Consider the following 22,500-nt stretch of genomic DNA (forward strand, 5'->3'; position numbering starts at 1 on the left):
CCTCTCTCTCACACATCTTTGATTCTGCAAAGTTTCTCTGGTCTCGATAAACCGAAACAATGTATCGCCATGGCGATGGTAACAGAGGACACAGAGTCTTCACATGATTAAAGGTTACATTTTGAGTCTAACACACATTCAGGCAAAATCACCCAAACACACACACACACACACAAACTCACAGTGAACCAACAACATCACTCAGACACAAGGAGTGAAACATTTTCACACTCCTGTTGCTCCCTGTGTGTGTGTGTGTGTGTGTGTGTGTGTGTGTGTGTGTGTGTGTGTGTGTGTGTGTGTGTGTGTGTGTTTTTGTGTGTGTGTGTGTGTGTGTGTGTGCGTTTTGTGTGTGTGTGTGTTTTTGTGTGTGTGTGTGTGTGTGTGTGTGTGTCCGTGTGTGCGTGCCTGTGAACCTATTATTCCATTTGTATTTATCGTGTGGGTGCATGCATGCGTGTTGCTCTCCTACACTACACAGAAATTAAACGTTGCGTCAACTTGACATTCTCCCAGCAGTGAGAGCAAGGTGCCAGATGGTAGACTCCAGCCACAGATCCCCGCGTCACTTCTGACTTGCAACAGTTGACCCCAATACAATGCTGAAACACTGCCCTTTGGTCAGCCCTTTCCTTTTCCTATTCGCAAAAAAATAATAGAATTCCCCCCGGGAGACGAACCGTCAGAGAATTCTACCCAGAGCTGTTGGAATCCTCTGTCAAAATGAGCTACACACACATCCACGCATCCATCCATCTCCCCCAACCCCTCAATCACCTGCATCTCACCACATGCTCCTGGTCTGGTGCCAGGGAGCTGTGTCTGTCTGTCTGTCTGTCTGTCTGTCTGTCTGTCTGTCTGTCTGTCTGTCTGTCTGTCTGTCAGCCTGCCTGACTGCCTCCAAGCCTGTATTCTCTGTTTCCCTGCGCCTCTTCTCTTCCTGTCTGTCTTTCTGTCTTTCTGTCGTTCTCTCTGTCTTGTATCTTTGCCTATCTCGACTGCCTACCTTTCCTGTCTGTCTGTCTGTCTGTCTTTCTCTCTTGTTGTTTTTCTGTCTGTCTTGTCCCTCTTGTCTGTCGGCCTTGCTTGTCTTTTCCTATCTTGACTACCTACCTGTCTGTCTGTCTGTCTGTCTGTCTGTCTGTCTGTCTGTCTGTCTGTCTCACTGCCTGCCTATCCGTGTCTATACCTGTCCTGTCTCTCTGTCTGTGTGTCCGTCTGTCTGTCTTTATGTCTGTCTGTCTGTCTGTCTGTCTGTCTGTCTGTCTGTCTGTCTGTCTATGTGTCTGTGTGTCTGTGGGGCTTCAGCTTGTGGTGGGTCCTGATGCTGAATACTAATCCTGGGCGGCGGCCCCCCCCCCCCCCACTCTCATTCCTTCATAGCACCCTGACGTCTGCCACCCACTATATCAACGGCTCAGGCAGACCACTTTCATTTAAAGAAGATACTCATTAGCCCAGGCGGCACATTCGTGCTCGGCTTATTGCTTCCGTTCTGGGAATGCCTAAGCGGACGGGGAGCGCAGCAAATAGTCCCCCTCGGTAACAGACCACGCAGCCACAGGGGATGAGAGAGGGATCTCTTCCACAGGGATTGGTTAGGAGTGTAAAAGGAGCCATCATGGGTCGATGTAACAGCAGTATAACAAGCACCTGGATGTGGAAAGATTCAACTGGTCACAGTCGGCGAGATATCAGTGTTATAGCCAGTTTCAGATGACCATGTAGGGGTGACTCCTGTGGTGGCCGGAAGCAACGCAGAGCTTGATTCTTGGAAAGAAGGCCAGTCTTAAAGGTGACATATTATACCACCGGCTTTGAGTTTGATTAGCTATTACAAGATGTTACAGCCTTCCGACGTCACAAGTGGGTGTGTCCACCTCGATGTATGGCGGATAGATGAGCAACGTATGCTACAGTGGAAGGCTGGGAAGGCTGGTAGACTGATCTATCCATCACAAATCTAGATGGACACACCCACTTGTGATGTTAGAAGAGGCAGATTTTCAAAACGGATTGTAACGGATAATCTCACACCTGGTGGTATTATATGTCACCTTCAACTTAAACCAAAACAAATCTGACCAGACCCTTCCATTCCACACAATGCCATACTACAGTATACCACACCAAACTACTATTCATGAAGCAATGGAACAGAGCACAACAGAGTACAACAGTACAGAACATAGACAGGGTCAGCAGATGCCATGGTTTCCATGCTACGGCAAAAGAATTGCCTGGCAACAATATCAGGCACTGTCGCTCGGCAACAACTGTAACTCTCACTCAGAGGAAATACAAACTTTGGGTGAGCAACCCCAATGAGTATTGCGCTAATGCTGAAGAGGAAATGTTACATGCTATATATAGTATACACACACACCAAATATCCCCAAGGGATACTGAACCCAAAAAAAACATGTCTTATATGATCTTCAATACAGTAATTTAGTCAATTTTGTCACTGATGCTAAAATAAGGCTGTAATTGAGAGAAAAAACACATAAAATCCTATGTTTTCGCCAGTCTCCTCCAACCAGTTTGTTATTGGGCTGCTCTGTAACTGCTCTGATCACCTGTGGCGTTCTTTTCCTATGCCCTACGGCTTCACGACAAAAGGGACGGCGAGGTGTGTGTGGATGTGTGGAGCTCTGCCTGGGCAGCTGTTGATGTTGATGGAGAGGTAGAGGATTGAGCTTCTCCGACACTTGTACTTAACGCCACGGTGTGTTGCACATTACCTTTACAACATGGCTCAATATTACGCTCATACACAATGAAGGTACTAGCTTAACATCACTATTGCGATTTCACAGTTTCATAGCCGGAACAAGGGGTTCACTTCCACTTTTAGCCGTGTGTTCCCAATACAGGTGGATTTGAATGAGGCTCATCTGGTGGAGTGTGACCCGATCACTGCCTGTGTTAGGGGTTTGTATGCCCCTCCAGGCTCAGGATGGGGATCCGTGAGTAAATCGTGTTGTAAAAGGGAGAGTTCATCCGACACATGAATGAGGCAGATGGTGAGCATGGAGTTCGACAGACAGATAGAGCTAGAGAGAGATAGGAATGGCAGAGAGACATTTAACAAATTAGGCTTAAACAGTCTGAGCTGAAATGATTGCCCTTCATGATGTCGCAAAAACGCACACACACACACACACACACACACACACAAACACACACACACACACACGCACATGCACACGCACATGCGCGCTTGCACACACACACACACACACACATACACACACGTACACGCATGCCCACACACATTGACATGAACCAAATTGGCGTTCATTTTCTTTGATTTACTCACATCACATTACACTGATTCATCTGACGCTTTTTTCCACCCTACTTACAATAAGTGCATTCAACCGTAAGGATAAAACCCCCCAAAAAAGTGCGAGAATCATGCAAACACATCGAATTCATTGAATGGCTGCAAGCGCTTCACTTTGGAAACAAGAGGGCGAGTATGTTTCTACACAGTCTGGCAGCGGTCTGAACGGTGGAAGACGTGTCAGATCTCTGCCGTCCTGATGGCAGTGTGGCGCTCCCTCCACCATTGTGGAGCCAGGACTGCAAACAATCAGGATTTGATTGGGCGGCGCAGCTGGGGAACCCTCGTAGTGCAGGAGTAGCAAGGCGCTTGGCAGTCATAGAGTGTGGTGGATGGGCCAGGGCGTGAGTTGTGTCGTGTGTATGTGTCTTGTGAGTCAATCTAGACGTGAGCTGACAATAGCCTGGACGAAAACCTGCCTTACCTTCTGGGCGAGGAAAGGACGTTTCCTCCTGGTGTTGTGGAGCATTAAACTGTTTTGAAATCTATTTCGGAAAGGCTTTCGGGAAATAAATTGGTAAAAGTGGAAAACGACAAAAGGTTAAAATTAATTCTTGAGAACAATAACTCTCTTCACCGACCAAGGTTGTCGTGGGAGATAAAATACCAATAACAAGGACGAAAAAGAGTGAAAAGTTATATTTGTATAAACCAGCTGACCAGTCACATTTCCCCGTAGGATAAGTATTCACAAAATTATAGAAACATTAGAGACGTAGCACTTACTACTATACACTGGAGTGTAGTAGTAAGAAATAGAGAGAGCAGGACCCTTCTCCCACATGGCAGAAGGAAGAATGATATCTACCTTCAGCTCTCAATAGGAAACTCTCTCTCTCTCTCTCGCTCTCTCTCCCTCTCTCTATCTCTCTCTCTCCCTCTCTCTCCCTCTCTCTCTCTCTCTCTCTCTCTCTCTATCTTTAACTCTCACTCTCTTGCCACTTCATGTTGTGGTGTTTGTGCTCACACATTCACACACTCTGACCAAGGGGGTCGACCGATGTCCAGGCTCGGGCATTTCATCTCTGCCTCACCGGCCTCAGTAGCGTTCCGTCAACTCCTCCACTATGTTCGCAAACAATCACAGGCGAAACGCTATCATAGACTCATGGCTATCATTCACCTTGTACAATGATTGATTTCCGATTTACAAAGCAGCGTTTTCGTGTCGTCCCCCCCCGCCCATGGAGCGCACATGAGGTTACGTTGACTTGATGCTGATGGGCGTCGCCCGCATCTAAGCAGCGACGTAGACGTACCAGCACAGAGGCAATGTGGTTTTATCTGCTGTTTACGGCTGCAGGCCCTGACAGCAGGGTGTCATCCGTGTGCTTGATTACATTTGAAGTCCAAAGACTTGCGCTTCACACAACCTTGCCTTTTACAGGAGGCAAGTGTACTAGCGCAAGCTCATGCATGCCCATATGGGTACATACTCACACACACACACACACACACACGCACACACACACACACACACACAAACACAAACACACACACGGGAGGGAAGTTGCATATACAGAGGCTTGATAGCTTTAGGGGAGGGCAGCAGACACGCGCACATGCACACACACACACACACATATGAGGGAGGTTACATATGCATAGCTTTCGGGGATTGGAGCGCACACACAAACACACACACATGCACACACACACACACACACACACATGGGATGGAGTATAAATATCCAAAAGCGAGATGGCTTTTAGGAAGGTGAAAACACACGCACACATTGTCTTCTGGCGACCATTTGACAGGCTTTTCCGGGAGACAAAAAAAGACAATACGGCAGAGTTTTTGATGGCCAGCCTCAAGTGACAAAAGAAAGACGACGACACATTAAAAGCAGCCCTTTTGTTTGATAAGCAGATTCATGCTACATTTATTTCATCCATAATCCTATCACGGTTATTTTACCACTCTCTCCTGTGGGTTTTGGAGTAGTATCATCTGTCATATGCTTAAATTATGAAAAAAAGACTTCTTACAAAGAGCTCGCCATTTTACAGAGATTCCCCAAATGCTTGTTATCTAATTGTATAATCCTCTGACATCCCGCTCTGGGTTCAGCTGCTGGCCTGAGAGTACTTTATTAAAGTGATCGAGTCTTTCACTTCACCGATAGCTCTCTGTAGAGAAGCGGGGGCAATGTCAGTGCGTAGCAAATGTCGAAATTTACTGAAGTTCCTTGGTGGGAAAAAATAATTAAAGCAACAAATTGCAACCAGGGCTGTTATTATCGTAGGACCCCCGTGTAGAGAGATACCTTGGGCGAATTGAGCTGGTGTGTTTACTTGGGAAAGCACAGAGGTATTAATCGTTTGTGATTGGTACAAAACAAGATCATGCACAATGTGAGACTTTTTGTGTGTGGGTGGCAGCGTGTGTGTATGTGTGTGTGTATGTGTGTTTGTATGTGTGCGTGTGTGTGTGTGTGTGTGTGTGTGGGGGGGGGGGGGGGGGGGGGTGACTGTGGGTGTGTGAGTGTGTGTGTGTGTGTGTGTATTTGTCTAAACATACCTGGCCAATTAACACATTCTTGTCCTTATTGTTTTTTGGTTTTTTTTGTCCTGACAATGAAAGACTAATTCTGTTTTTCGTTCAAACTGATTTAGATTCTTGACAAGAGACATACAATGTAAGAGCACAGCAATTAAATCTAGGAATTGATGTTTCCACACTAAAATACTACTGGATTTCTTAACAGAACCCAAACAACACATTCAGAAATTCATTCCTTCACAAACATAAAAACATGCTTTGTGTGTTTTATTTTGTGTGTATCTTTTTGATTTATGTTTTTGGCAGTTAGTTAGGCATTTGACATAGTAGAAATAGTGACAATGGTTATAAGCTAGTTATTGTGTGACATTGCACATAGCACTATTCAGCTAGTGATCATACCACATGTGCGTGTCTTATAGTTTATAGATAAAGAATATAAAATATATATATATATTTAATTAGAAACGGTATGAAAGCACGGTTGTGCGTTTTTTTTACAAAAACACTGCCTAGACTGTTGTCCGCTGCTCAGAACCAAACCGCTCCGCTGGCCTCGTTGTAGTCATGGAGTTCAGTGGACACTAGAGCCTGAAGATCATGTCCTCCATGTGATGGTTAGTGTGTGCTGGTTTTTACACTGTTTTTTTATTTTGAAGGACCCTTTTAAATCAAGTCTCTTTTCTGGGAACATGCTCCAGATAATCAGTGGTTCATTGATTTTTAATCAGTTAGCACTGCTAGATTTAGTTGTGATAAAAACCAGCATAGCTGTGTGTGTGTGGTGTGTGTGTTGTGTGTGTGTGTGTGTGTGTGTGTGTGTGTGTGCGTGTGTGTGTGTGTGTGCGTGTGTGTGTGTGTGCCTGTGTGCGGGCGTGTGCGGACACATCTCTAATTCAAGTTTTCTGGAGGTGAGCCTTACAAGCCTTCCTTTACACATTAGGGCTACAGACACATCTATGATCAGAGCAGCCTCACTGTCATTACTGACACAGCTTGGGCTGATTCTGATCCAGAGGTGGAGACCTGACACCATACAATGTTTTTCAAAAGGCCTGAGACCACTGAGCCTGAGAGCCTGTGTACTATTCACACATGCACACATGCACGCCCAGTCGCAGACACACACACACACACACACACACCCACACATACACACATGCGTGCATGCACGCACACCCACGCTCAGATACATGCTCATTAAACCTGTAGATAATAAAACAAACACACACACACGCACATACACACATTGCCACATCATTGAGCTTTTGTACATGGTCTTCAGAAAAGGCTGAGATGATATTTAGAAACTGTAGCGTAACTTCTATAATTTGGCTCCATATTTAAATAGAGGTGGATGAACATGACAGGTGGCCCTGACTTCATGAACAGTGTTTCTGATCATCCCGCGTAGCTAGTGATTCTGATCACACAGATGCAAATATGGTCTCTGTGTTTCTGTCTCTGTATCTGTTTATCTCTCTCTCTCTCTCTCTCTCTCTCTCTCTCTCTCTCTCTCTCTCTCTGTCTTGCTTGCTCAACCAATCTCTCTCAACCTCTCTGTTAACCTCTCTCTCTTATCCTTAATGAGCCAGCAGCAGCTGTGTCCACCTGTTGGGTCTATTTGGCAGAGTCAACCTTGCGGGCCTTCCTGTTGGAAAGAGAGAGAGAGAGACTATGCTTAAAATAGAAAATAATCAGAGAGTATGCTGAAGTATGCTTCATGTGAATGCACCCGGGAAATTGTATCCCGGTGAATTGGATGGTGTTGCAGCCATCGGAAATCGGTGAAAGTCTCTCAGACATCTGTAAAACACGGTGCAAAGTGAGAATCTTAAAGAAGCAATTAAATTGTCACCCTGCCAATAGTTTTCTTAAAGAATCTGAGTGCCTTCATGGTGCACCAATGCCTTACAACAGATTCATGTTTTTGCAGCTTTACGGATATGTAGCTTTTGGATTAAGGCTAGCATGGCCCTAGCCTAAAGCTACAAGCGTAATGGAGGCCACTGATGAGTTAGCCTTCCGCTTTATCTCACTGTCGGCAAAACCTACCACACCATGATTGGCATTAGAGAATACATGATGGGAAGCATAATTATAGACCTTCAATTAGGAAAGGCATATTTGACAATCATAACATAGGAGACGCAGGTTGCTTTGCCCGCCGGCAATTACGTTTCCTAAGCGTGCTAACAAGTCCTTCAGCTAACGCAGGGTGTTTCATCTCATTTTGAATAATTGAACGGTGTTGCTGTTGAATGTGTGTGCAAATATGTTTGTCTGATTACTCAATGCATCATACCATACGTACACATTCCATCACTCAATCAAAGTCCCATCGAAGTGAGTCTATAACGTTGGTTTTTATGTAGAGGGAAATAGGGTGGTGAAATAAGCCTATGCATGACTCCTTTTCATTTCCCACTGTGTAACTTCATTCCAAGTGTGTAATTATATTCTTCAGTTTGATTTGTTTTTTATAATCAATGCAAACAATGTAGTGGCCAATCGATAAAGAGTGTCTTTCAACATGTGATAATGATCAATGGATGTGTTATTTCCTAGCACTAACCCATGTGAAGCTGTGGGCCATCGACAGACAGTGTTTCCAGACCATAATGATGAGGACTGGATTAATTAAGCATGCTGAATACATGGACTTCCTCAAGAGGTGAGTCCGCTCCTCAATGTTGCGTTCTTTGTATACATCTGTCTTTCTTTCTTCCTGCCTGTCTGTCTGTCTCTCTGGTTATCTTCCTGTCTGTCTGTCTGTCTGTCTGTCTGTCTGTCTGTCTGTCTGTCTGTCTGTCTGTCTGTCTGTCTGGTTGGCTGGCTATTTGGCTATCTGGCTATCTTCCTGCCCGCCTGTCTGTCTGTTTGTCTGGCTGGCTGTTTGTCTGCCTGTCTGTCTGGCTGTTGGTCTGGCTGTCTATCTGTCTATCTGTTGCTCTCTGTCTGCCTTTGTTGGGCTGTTGGGTTGGTCAGTCGGTCGGGCTCTTGCATAGCTCTCTGTTTGTCTGTGTTTGTTGGCCTGTATCTTTCTCTCTGTCTGCTTGTCTCTCTTCCTGTCTCCCTGCTTGACAGCCATTCTGATGCCTTGCTACCTGTCTCTCTATCTATGAGTTAGCGTGAAATGATTCCTTGTTGTCTTCAGTGTTTCCCTGTAATAGGGTGGAGGCAGTGCTCTGTACTGATGCAGCCCTGCTTCTGTAATTGGGGTGTATGCACATTGAGTTTACGTCATTGCTGCATGGGTAAAGCCAAGCAATCCAATGTTTGATCTGATTTCCTCAATGTTGCATAAAATATGACATTAAACTCCATGGAGAACTTCATCATGTGATATCCACCAACCATCTGTGCGGCTTGTTAATGATGAATGTTCATATGATAATTGTGCCGCAATAGTTTCTACAGGTGTATTTGTATTGCCACACTGTTCACCAGCCTTCTTTCTGAAATGCATTTTGTAAATAATTGATTTGGCCTTGTGAATGTGAGGAGATTTCCGATATCCTCTGTGGAGTTCCTGTGCTGTCAGGGCACAAAGGCTCTTAGTTAATAGTCTGGTGCGCAGGGCAAAACTAGTCAGACAAAACTAACGAGTAAGATAATTGTTTTTTGGTTGCCCATTTGGGGATGACACCTATCAACAAGTTTATGACCCTGGAGTCCTTTTGAATAAACTTTGCTATTTAAAGAAGAATAGCTCTTCTGGAGAACGAAACAAGTCCTCTGCCAAAGACGGACATTCTTTAGAATCTTTGTTTTCAGTTCGGGCCGCTTGGTTATTTAGGGGAATTTATTGAGACATTGTTTTGTTTGACTACTGCAGGGAAAGCAGAAAGCAGCCATTTCGCTTGTCCGTGGCATTCTTTGTTTCATGCTTATTTTTTAATCTAGATCTTAAAGCTCCCGGAAGGGTATCGTGGATAGCATTCATTTAGTGTTTCAAATTAATTACGTAGTTTACGCTTATCTATTGTGTTATATCATATTGTATCATCTGTGGAGTAAAATAGTAATTAGTGTTTGTTGTACAATCTGTTTTTAATGTGGGTGGCGTTTATACATTCCTTGAGGAAAAATAGTTGGTAGAAGCTAACAGATTGGACATCTGATCATGATGGCAATGGTTCAAAACCAATGGAACAATCAGAGATGCCCAAAAGGAAAGAATATGTACCTCAACATGTCTCACCTTTTGTTAGCAGAAAACAGATTAGTTTTTTCCTTTCGGTGTTCAGAAACTGCATGAAAATACAATTAAGTAAACAAAAAGGGACAGATAACAATCCCTGACACGAAGAACAAGCTCATCCAATCACGACACTCATTACATTGTCCTGAATAGTTGGGTTTTTTTTCCATAGTCCACAATAGTATCTTTTGTTATTCATATTTGAATTGAAGGAATAATCCAATTCAAAACTCGTGGCGTGACCAAGACGGTCGTCCAGCCGACATTTGACGAAAATAATCTCACCTTGGCAGCAGCTCTGCATGATAAGACACATTTCGACTGACGAGGGGAGCGCTATCTCACAACCTCAGACCATGGAAATCCAACATTTCACAAGAGGATTGTGGTCGACACACCACTAACAAGTACTTTTCACCACTAATAACAGTGACTGGTCTCTGATGCAGGGCCTTTAGCTCCTTAACTGCAACCATGGCAACAAGGTAGAAAACAAGTCTCATTCATTCGGTAGATTTAGTGTATTACCAAATAGATCATTTTTAATCAGGTTACTTTATTGATCCCAGAGGGGGTCATTTGTTGCCGCAACAGCAGATGTGCAAGGCAGTGACAGAAAAGACAAAAAAAGATAACAATAGGTATCCACAGTACTATCATTCTGAGTACTAAACAATGATTTTCTGAAATTGTTTTACAATTAATTAAAATGCAGCACGTGTACACTACACGTTCACTGCGTAGCACTAAAACAACCACAGCACTAAAACAAACCTCCTTTCCATTCTCTATTCATCACTGCTACCCACGTCAGTGCTACATTTAAAACCCTGTCTGGAGGGGTACTCCCAGGGTTTAGTACCCATATCATTACCCAGCAGTACCCATAACACACCTGTGGTGGCTATTCCCGTCGGGTCAGCTAACAGAATGCTAACCTCCTGCCAGCGCCTTTGTGAGAATCGGCAGTGAAACCGCAGGAGGTTAACCATCCTACCCATCCAAAATGCGTCATTAAACTGTAGCCAGGATAGATGGCACAGGGAGGGGGTCGTGGGACGCTGGGGTTCGATCTGCCGTTGTGAGTGGAGATGGTGTGGTGTGTTGTGGTGAGCTATTCTTCTGGTTTGACAGAGAGAGCTTTAATCAGGAACCCCCTACTGGCTCCCTGGTTGTTGCTGAAACGAGCCCCTCGATGACTCCAGCTTGGTGTTGAATAATAGTCCTGTGACATACTTTGATGGCAAACCTTCATCATTTTTAAAACAATTGAATTGAAACTTCGCTTTCAGGTTTGTTTCTCGATCTTGCCAAGCTTGTCATGTCTTGTGCTGTTCCGGTCTGCTTTCCTTCCTCTCCTCTCCTCTTCCCAACCAACTTCTTTCTGTACCTTCTTTCTCTTCTCGCCTCTCCCCCCCTCTTCTCTACTCTCCTCCACTCTCCTTCCCTCTCCTCTCCTCAACCCTCCCACTCCTCCCATCTCCTTTCCCCTGCTCTCCTCCCCTCTCTTCTCCTCCCCTCCCCTCACCTCTCCTCATCTCTCCTCTCCTCTCCTCTGCTACCCTCTCTTCTCCTCCCCTTCCCTCACCTCTCCTCATCTCTCCTCTCCTCTCCTCTGCTACCCTCTCTTCTCCTCCACTCAACTCTCCTCTCCTCTCCTCCCCTCACCTCTCCTCCAATCTCCTCTCCTCCCCTCTCTTCTCCTCTCTTCTCCTCCCCTCTTCTTCAATATTTTCTCCTCTCCTCCCCTTGCTTCTCCTCTCCTCCCCTCTCCTCCAACCTTCTCTCCTCTCCTCCCCTTTCCTCCACTCTTCTCCTGCCAATCCTCCCCTCCCTCCCCTCCCCTCTCCTCTCAAGTGAGACATCCTTTGCCACTCTTTTGAGCCAGGGGTTGCATAATGTGTTTGGTGCTTTCATTTGGCTTGGGGTTGTGTTGGTTTGTCTACTTCTCCCAAGTTGGTTATTTCCCCAAAGGCTTTTTTGCTGTGCCATCCTATTGGAATGTGGAATACGTTGTGTTGTGTGTGAGTCTCTCTGTCTGTCTAGAAAAGTCACAGTCTCTTCACTAGTTTTTGGCATCTGCCATCTGGAAGTGTTCATTAGAAGAGCTCAGGGATGGTTCAGCTAATGAGGCTAATCGATGGCTCCATGCACACAGGAGAAAACATTGCAGAGTTTAAACTTCCTGATTAGTTGCTAGTTACTTTACTTTTAGTTTACTTATTGTCCTATTAGTTAATATTTACTTTCCTTTTAGTTTACTTATTGTCCTATTAGTAACTACTTACTTTCCTCTTAGTTATTATTTTTCTACATTGTCTAATGAGTGTGTCGACAACACATCGGGGCATCTGCCCTGCGTGTGACCGAGAATAAATTTGCCGTGTTTTTCAGTGTGTGTGTCTCATTAATATCTAATTATGTCATCTACTGTGTAGAGTGGTAGAGGTGTCTCCCATACTCAACTAAAACAGTATTTTCTCTTTCTATCTCCCATCTCCTGGGTCTTGTCATTGTTTTCTTTCTTTTTTCTTGACCTTTTTTCTTGACCCTCCCCCCTCTCTCCCCCACTCGTCTCTTCCTCCCTTCCTTTGGGTTCCCCTCAATCTCCCCCTCTACCAAAGTCTGTCTCTATTCCTGTCTCATCTCTAAATGATACTCACACTCATTCTCTCTCTCGGTCTGCCCCTCACTCCCTCTCTGTGTGTGTCTCTGTCTCTGTCTCTGTCTCTGTCTCTCTCTCTCTCTCTCTCTCTCTCTCTCTCTCTCTCTCTCTCTTTCTCTCTCTCTCTCCAGTGTCCCTACGTTCCAGGGCCTCGCGGAGGAGACACTCAGCAAGCTGGCTGATGTCATGGACGAGGTGAGAGCCCCCCCCCCCAATTCATCATCTTCTTCATCTTATGCACACAGACACAAACACACACAGATATATGTATGCCCACACACACACACACACACACACACACACACACACACACACACACACACACACACACACACACACTAACACACACAGACACAAACACACACAGATATATGTTTGCCCACACATACACACACACACACACATACACGCACACACACAAACACACACACCGATACACATGGATCCACACCCATACAAATACACACACACATTCTCTCCCCTTTCTCACATTCACACACTCAAACTCATTCACTCCCATTCTCCCTGAAACAGAAAGATTGAAGGTCACATTATTGACAAGCGGCGGTAGAGAGCTTGACTGTGTTAGCGTCTGTTAGTGTGTGTGGGTGTGTGTGGGTGTGTGTCAGTGTGGTGGGGAGTCAAATTGATTGAAATGGATAGCTAAAGTCCTCCTAATGAGTCATGGGACCCATCGCCAGGGTCTTGCCCTCACACCAACTGGGGCTTTGGGGTTCAGGATGATGGACGTGTGTGCTTCCACACACACGCACAACCACAGACACACACGTTCACGCTGTTATGGAAAATGTGTATGTTGCAGGTTCTCCACTCGATCAATGAACCTCGTGCTGTTGAAAACTCATGCACACATACACACACATAATGAGGAGTTAGACAGTTATAACAGTTAATAGTTATATACAGTTATAATATATCCTTATATATATATACATATATATAAGAAATAACATATTCGTATTGAATAATCTGAATAATATGTTCCTACATATATATAATGTATATATACATGTACACATTAATCATGAATACAGTGGAAACAGACACAATAACACACACACACACTACTCCTCTTTATGTGCAAGTGCATCATATTTAATAATGGCTGTGTGTTGAGTGAAAACTCTGTCTCTGGCGCCACGTCCGGATTAACCGTCTCTTATCAGTCCGGACCCAGTGTGCAAAATCCAATTGAAACCGTTAATGCTCCATGCAACACTGTCACCATTCCCTCACACTGACCAACAGTTATTCCTCCAAACACTGCCTTCTAACACCGAGGGCACAGGCTTAGTTTGGAGGTGGAGGTGGTTTGTCAATTTAGAGATGGACAAACAAACGATGCAGCCTGTAGACATTTTCCATCCCTGGTATCTCATTGGATTGTTTTTCAGTTTCAGTTGATGCCATAGTCACAGCAAAGCCTGGAATTCGTTTTTAGTGCACTGTTGGTAATAACTCCTAATATTACTATACTACTATTATATGAAGACTTTCACTACTGCTACAAAAAAATGTATGATGATGATAACACTACTACAAAAAATGCTATACTAGTAATAATAATTATCCTATTTTCTCAGCCATCACAACCCAAATACAAATATTTTTGTCCAGTCGTCAGTACGAATACGATACGATAAACTTATTTAATTGAAAATAGGGAGAGCGAAAATAGAAAGGTTTTGTTTATTGTATAGCGATTTGGTTGGGTGGTCAAAATCACAAAATGGCAATGTCAAAACCATGCAAAACGTAGCAAGTCAGACACTATGCTGTACTATTTCTTTTTAACAAATGTGCTTTTACAGTTTGTTCAAGGGAGAGAGAGAGAGAGAAAGAGAGAGAGAGAGGGAGAGAGAGAGAGCATGCAGGCCGTCTCTCCTGGCTGATGATAGTTCATACCGCTACCAGCCTAAACCGTTTTTTATCCCGACGGTGATCACATCTGTCTATAGCGGTTGTAGGGGCGCATTGCGAATCACCAATCCACTTCAGCTAATGGATTGCAAAGATGAACTTAACATGCTGTAATTCTGGTCATTCTGTTCTGTTGCAAGGCAATAACTGTCTGAGCGAGAGGTTGTAATCCTGGATGTGAGATGATTCAATTACACCGTTTTTATTGACATTTTGGAAATATTTAGCTTGAGAGTAACACATGGCCAGACTTTATAGACGGGCAGAGTGCCCCATGGTGCTCATATGAACATGAATCCCAAATTCGCAGACAATCGACCAGCATCATCCTTTAAAGATAGAGTCTGGACACAAAATCTATAGCACTTCAACTGTATGAATAGGAACACATTTCCCCAAGATTTATTTACGCTCCTGTGGGAGATTCTAGAAAAACATTTGAGTTGTGTTGGTCCCATTCTTTACTGCGAGGGGAGCTCTACATTCCCAAAAGGACCATTGCATAAGATTGGTTACATACACCGGCTGTTACATGTAGTTACCTTCTGCGGTGAGCCTTGTGTTTGAGTTGCAATTTAGATGTTGAGGGGATTCTAACAAAGTGCTTCTGTGGCAGGTTTGCGGACTCAGAATTCTTCAGAGACTATTAGTGCAGTTAACGAACACGTACCACTGTCGACGCTATGCCGAAGACAAAAGTTGGTATGTCGATGTTTGAAAAGTTATCAAGGACAGAGTATAGTGTTGACGAAGAGACGAACCATGGATCAGTCGATCCATAATATTTCCTATGACATTTCCTAGACTGAATAATGCATTGAGACGATCAGTCGATTAAGCTGGGATGAAAATAATCATCAGTTTGCAGCCTCTGGGTCGGTGCGTTTTTGTAGCCGTGGCAACAGCCCGTCTCCTGAGGAAAGTGACGTTGCGTGGATACGAGGGAGGCTGTCTGATGCTGAATTCAGACACCCACAGTGCTGTGGCTGGCTGGTGGGGTTTCCCAGGAAGGAAGACACTGTGTAGTATTTCAACTATGGAACAGGAGTCTGCTCTGAAGCAACCTTTTGAAAACAATATGCCAAACGAGTGAGGAATCCATTATTAAAATGTTACAGAGATTTGCATATGGCAAGGCAAGGAGAGGCAATTTTATTTGCACAGCGCATTTCTTACATCAAGCAGTTCAATGTGCTTTACAGAGAAAAAGACAACAGTATAATTTATAGTGAAAAAGTACAGTATAGGTATTTATTCATTTCATGAGCTGGATTGTATATATTTGCATATTTCGTGTTTGCCTAGTCGATTATATTCTGTCACGTAATACATACATTGTTCATTATAATTTGTAGGTGAATAGGAGATACAGGAAGAAGGGATTACAATGCCAAAGCAGTTGGTGGCCGGGGTTCATGTGTGTCTCAGCAGAGCTCCACAGCGGCCAAAAAGATTGATCCATCTTAATAACATCTCCCTGAAATGCATTTTAATGAACAAAAATACATAAGATAAGAGCTACTGAGCAGCCGACCGCAGCATCTCAAGAGACAGGGAACAAAACCCTGGTCCTCCAGGAGGCCTCTTAGTCTTTTGTGTTCAGTTAAAGCAGCGAGCAGCTTCAGTTAAAGCCTAATGCATCCTCAAATCCCATCTCATCACCACCACTCTAATCATTATGACAGAGTTGACGGTAAAGAACGATTCTCCCCCCTCTGTCTCGGCGGCCATCTTGAACTCAAACATCTTTGGATATATATATTTGACTGAGAACGAGAATAGTACTTCTATTCCAATGAATGAATGTTTTATTAGTGGGACTTAAACATGTACATGCTGAGTATGCTGACATATTCACATTTTAAGGAAGCTCTGGTCTCGATACACACACACACAGACACACACACAGAGACACAAAGACACACACACAAACACACACACTCACACAGACACACACACACACATACACACACACACACACACACACACACACACACACTCAATCCCTTAGAATAAATACAATTGTTACCAACCGAGGGTCCCCTCTAAGACAGGGTTGTTGGATAATTGATTATCCTGTTAGAAGAGAATAGTCCCTTGCCGTGAATGAAATCAATGCTTAAAGGTCACTGCTTCTTGGTTAATCTTCATAAAAGCTGTCTGTACTTATTTGTGCCCAAACAACGTCCGTACCATGTCACACGCAAACACATATAGGGGAGAAGGCGCTGACGACGGAGTATGCTGACAAATTCACATTTCCAGTAAGCTCTGGTCTCTGCAAACACACACACACAGACACACAGACACACACACACACACACACACACACACACACATGCACACACTGACAGACACACACACTATAAACTGTTGCTGCTTTTTGTCTAGACCCATTATGAAGATGGAGAGTACATCATCAGACAAGGAGCCCGGGGAGACACCTTCTTCATCATCAGCAAGGGAAAGGTAAACACACACACACACACACACACACACACACACACACACACACACACACACACACACACACACACACGCACACACACACAAACTGAAACAGAAACACATTATGGCTAATGACATTAATCTCACTAAACAAAATGACATGTTAACTTCTTCGTTTACTTCTTTTATTACATATGTCTGTGATTCGTTCTCCATCTCCTGTCAGGTTAACGTCACACAGGAGGAACCGACCAATGAGGAGCCAGTATACCTGCGGGGTCTGGGCAAGGGGAACTGGTTTGGAGAAAAGGCGCTGCAAGGGTAAGTAGATCCCATGTGTTCTGCTGTTTGATGTGAAGCTCAGGGTTCTCATAGCCTGGCAGTGTTTGTGGCATGTGACCATTTTGACTAGCTGCCAGGTGATATTTGACGGTTTTAAACAGCGAGAGCGAACGAGAGAGAGAGTGAGAGAGAGAGAGAGAGAGACACAGAGAGACAGAGAGAGAGAGAGAGAGACACCAAAACCACTGCCCTCCCTCTCTGCTCCCTGACTCCCTTTCTTTACGCACACGGGATTGACAAGCAAGAGGGATTCCCCGATTTCTGAAGTTCTCTTCAGAAATGAGGCGAGAGCAGTCAGACCTGGTGTCCTATGCCTCCATACGTTCATTATTTCAATTTCTTTATTTATTGTTATAATTATTATTGACCATTTCTTTCAACGTCTAGAGGTCATCCATGACCAGGTAGAGGTCAGAAAGTAAGCTGCAGTCATTAGGGTTCAGGGTTCCATTAGAGACTATCCTGCTGCCCGTTCCCCTTCCCCTCTACACCGCCACAGTATCAGAATCATCCTGAAAAGTACAGGCCAGCATCCGTCTCGGCCTCCATTCGTCTTCTGGCGCGATACGCGCTACATCCTTATCAGCAGCATCAGCTAGTGTTCAGGCAGGAGGAAAGGAGCAGTGGGGAATAGAGAAAGTTCAGCTGGCTCAGCATCCTGGCGGCTTTAGACACCCATCAGACCCATCAGTATCAGCAGCTGGAGTGGCTATCTTTCAATGATGGTTCCCCAATGGGAACAAAGACTTAAGTTTTCTGCATTGCTGAGCATCTCGCCTTTTCTCGGCAGTGAGTGCCTCGCATTGGACGAGTGGAAGAACTGTTTACCAAACAAAAAGCTGCCCAACGTCAAATCAGGTTAAATGTATCATGGCAAGAGCTCTGGCTTGAAGATGGTTGAGAGCCAGCTGGTACGGCCGCTCGGTGGGGTGTCGTTGTTGAGACGTGCTGAGAGCAGGGGCGTAGGAATGAGTTCAACATTGGGGGGGACACATATCAGAAACCTGACAGATCCGTTAATGGTGTGAAATACAGAAAATTCTGTATTTTTGACGCTGAAAAAATTCACAAATATATTTTATTCTACTAAAAAGATACATTTGTAAATGTAACGGAAAACACATTTTGAATGGCAGTAATGAACTGATAAATATCAAATCAATTCTTTAATTGCACGCTCAATCATCCAGTTTTTTAGAATAAGAAGCAGTGACAAGACGCTGTGTTGCGCTTTCAAAATAAAATAAAATATTTTTCTCCCCCTGGTATAATTTTTAGGTGGGACAAATGCGCCTGTCTCCAATATTGGAGGGGACATGTCCCCTCCGTCCCCCCTGGTTCCTACGCCCTTGGCTGAGAGGGTGTTGCGTTTGCTCTTCGGGAAACATGTGTGACAACTGTGTCATGCAGATGTGATTTGCTTTTCTGGATTCACTCGGCTACGCCCACGAGACGACGCCCACCCCCGCTGGCTTTTACCTTATACTCCGTGTTGGAATGACCTCGGAGTGTGTGTTTTTCCAGTTTCTTTGTGATATACAGTGGGGCAAAAAAGTATTTAGTCAGCCACCAATTGTGCAAGTTCTCCCACTTAAAAAGATGAGAGAGGCCTGTAATTTTCATCATAGGTATACCTCAGCTATGAGAGACAAAATGAAAAAAAAAAATTCTAGAAAATCACATTGTCTGATTTTTAAAGAATTTATTTGCAAATTATGGTGGAAAATAAGTATTTGGTCAATAACAAAAGGTCATCTCAATACTTTGTTACATGCCCTTTGTTGGCAATGACAGAGGTCAAACGTTTTCTGTAAGTCTTTACAAGGTTTTCATACACTGCTGCTGGTATTTTGGCCCATTCCTCCATGCAGATCTCCTCTAGAGCAGTGATGTTTTTGGGCCTTCGCTGGGCAACACGGACTTTCAACTCCCTCCAAAGATTTTCTATGGGGTTGAGATCTGGAGACTGGCTAGGCCACTCCAGGACCTTGAAATGCTTCTTATGAAGCCACTCCTTCGTTGCCCGGGCGGTGTGTTTGGGGTCATTGTCATGCTGAAAGACCCAGCCACGTTTCATCTTCAGTGCCCTTGCTGATGGAAGGAGGTTTTCACTCAAAATCTCACGATACATGGCCCCATTCATTCTTTCCGTCACACGGATCAGACGTCCTGGTCCCTTGGCAGAAAAACAGCCCCAAAGCATGATGTTTCCACCCCCATGCTTCACTGTAGGTATGGTGTTCTTTGGATGCAACTCAGCATTCTTTCTCCTCCAAACACGACGAGTTGAGTTTTTACCAAAAAGTTCTATTTTGGTTTCATCTGACCATATGACATTCTCCCAATCCTGTTCTGGATCATCCAAATGCTCTCTAGCAAACTTCAAACGGGCCCGGACATGCACTGGCTTTAGCAGGGGGACACGTCTGGCACTGCAGGATTTGAGTCCCTGGAGGCGTAGTGTTAGTGATGGTAGCCTTTGTTACTTTGGTCCCAGCTCTCTGGAGGTCATTCACTAGGTCCCCCCGTGTGGTTCTGGGATTTTTGTTCACCGTTCTTGTGATCATTTTGACCCCACAGGGTGAGATCTTGCGTGGAGCCCCAGATCGAGGGAGATTATCAGTGGTCTTGTATGTATTCCATTTCCTAATAATTGCTCCCACAGTTGATTTCTTCACACCAAGCTGCTTACCTATTGCAGATTCAGACTTCCCAGCCTGGTGCAGGTCTACAATTGTGTTTCTGGTGTCCTTTGACAGCTCTTTGGTCTTGGCCATAGTGGAGTTTGGAGTGTGACTGTTTGAGGTTGTGGACAGGTGTCTTTTATACTGATAAGGAGTTCAAACATGTGCCATTGATACAGGTAAACAGCCTCTTAAAGAAGAAGAAGTTACAGGTCTGTGACAGCCAGAAATCTTGCTGGTTTGTAGGTGACCAAATACTTCTTTTCCGCCATAATTTGCAAATAAATTCTTAAAAAATCAGACAATGTGATTTTCTGGATTTTTTTTTTTCATTTTGTCTCTCATAGCTGAGGTTTACCTATGATGAAAATTACAGGCCTCTCGTCTTTTTAAGTGGGAGAACTTGCACAATTGGTGGCTGACTAAATACTTTTTTGCCCCACTGTAGGTCTGAATGCGTGAATGAATGCCTTCAACGTCCATCATTTCTGATCAGATCATAAGGCGTATTCTGGAATCTGAGTGTCTCGTGTGAACATGTGGCCGAGCTGCGATTGGCTGCTGTCGGGGCTACTGTCGAACCAATCAAAAGATTCCATAACTATACTGCATGCTGTATCTAAACAATATGCTCTCTATCGACTCTTATCAATAGATACCTACTTACAACAAAATCAGAGAGGACTACTGGTCAGACCGGGCTGCACTAGTTGAACCAGAAACATCCCCTCGATCGATCCCTGGCTTCTCCGGGCTTATTTCATTTATTTATAAGCTATTTAGTTGACACTTTAACTTTAAGTACTTTCAATACTGAATAATTTATGACATGGCTGTGATTCTAGCCCCGGCAGAGTTCTGTCTCACTCTGACAGTGGAGCAGGGCATGGAATCAAATCCCTAAACCCTGACAGTGATAACGGTGTGCTTAACCAGTTGAGCACACAGGGAATCAAAGCAATTACTGTGGCAATGTTAACGCCAGGTCTCCCCGGTTGAGCTAGACAGGGAATCGAACCAATAACCCTGGCAATGTTAATGCCAGGTCTGACCAGTTAAGATAGACAGGGAATCGAACCAATAACCCGTGCAGTGTTAATGCCAGGTTCTAAAGGTTGAGCTGGACAAGGAATCGAACCAATAACCCGTGCAGTGTTAATGCCAGGTTTGAACGAAAGATTGTGAGACCTTACATGAAGAGTGAGGTGACTCCCTGTCTGTAAGTGCAGGGACATTCCTATAGTGCACCAATTAGAAATGACAAGGTCATGAAATAAATCTTGGTATATTGACACAAACATATTGTTAGCCTTTTGACATTTAGACCTAACTAACAGTGAATACAGACAGGCACATTCCTTCAAGGAGCAGGTGTTGGATATCTATGGCAGCATGCGCTATGATGCCTCTCTCGCTCACGCTCTCTCTCTAGTAGACCGCATGTATATACCTAAGATATGATGACATTGTGGGGGTTGAAGGGCCTTTACCCTCCTAGTTGCTCTACATATAAATGATTGAATCATTCACAAGTCACAGGTAATCAAGTGCTAAATCGTCATCCTTCATCTTTGACAATTAGAAGTAAGGCCTCAGTCCATCTGTGCTGTACTCATTCGGTCTAGCATCACGCCGCAGATGAGCCTCACTGTCCAATGAGCCGACTTCCACCTTGTTGCGTCATTAATGTCAACAATGTTCACTGAAGGGGGAAGTAGTGAAGTGATCAACAGCAACAAACAGAGCCATCTCAAGTCAAATCCTAATTTGCCTTAAGAGAAAGCAAACATGTTCAAGGGAAGGGAAGGCTTCAAGGGCACACTTGTTTGTGCCGCAGAGATGTGTGAGAGGAAGTGATGTCAAAGTGAACTCAGTTTTAATTCAGTGTCAGACTCACTTTGGATCACCCCATATCCTCCCTTGTGTGTGAGTGAAAATTAGACACACACACACAAACAAACAAAAATACTTAACATACAGACTCAAGAACAGACACTATATGCCCCCACACACGTGCACACAATCTTGTGATCCCTGTGCTAAATTTGGGGGAATACCTCTTTAATGGTTTCCTGAGAGCTGTGTGGCACGGCAGGGACAGAGAGAGAGACAGAGAGAGATACCTCTTTAATGGTTTCCTGAGCGCTGTGTGGCACGGCAGAGAGAGAGAGAGAGAGAGAGAGAGGAAGAGAGAGAGTGAGAGGATAAAGTGAGAAAGAGGAAGAGTGAGAGGGGAGAGAAAGAGAGAAAGGGGAGAGGATAGGGAGAGAGAGAGGCAGTGAGAGGAGAGACAAGGTAAAAAAGAGAGATGAAGAGACATCCAGGAGAGACAAAGACGGCCAGAAATAGAGAGTGAAAAGT

The 22,500-nt window shown here is 44.4% G+C and overlaps 1 protein-coding gene across 2 annotated transcripts in view; it reads left to right on the forward strand.

Moving 5' to 3' along the window:
* prkg1 (protein kinase cGMP-dependent 1) overlaps nt 1–22,500 on the forward strand; it is a 102,876-nt gene that overhangs the window by 50,756 nt on the left and 29,620 nt on the right. For both annotated transcript variants that reach the window (XM_079756360.1, XM_079756361.1), the window contains exons 4-7: nt 8,424–8,529; nt 12,856–12,919; nt 17,057–17,134; nt 17,340–17,434. In XM_079756360.1, the coding sequence (XP_079612486.1) occupies nt 8,424–8,529; nt 12,856–12,919; nt 17,057–17,134; nt 17,340–17,434 (343 nt within the window). The remainder of the gene's footprint in view (nt 1–8,423; nt 8,530–12,855; nt 12,920–17,056; nt 17,135–17,339; nt 17,435–22,500) is intronic.

This window comes from Pollachius pollachius (assembly GCF_949987615.1).
Source record: "Pollachius pollachius genome assembly, chromosome: 19".
Taxonomy (NCBI): Eukaryota; Metazoa; Chordata; class Actinopteri; order Gadiformes; family Gadidae; genus Pollachius; species Pollachius pollachius.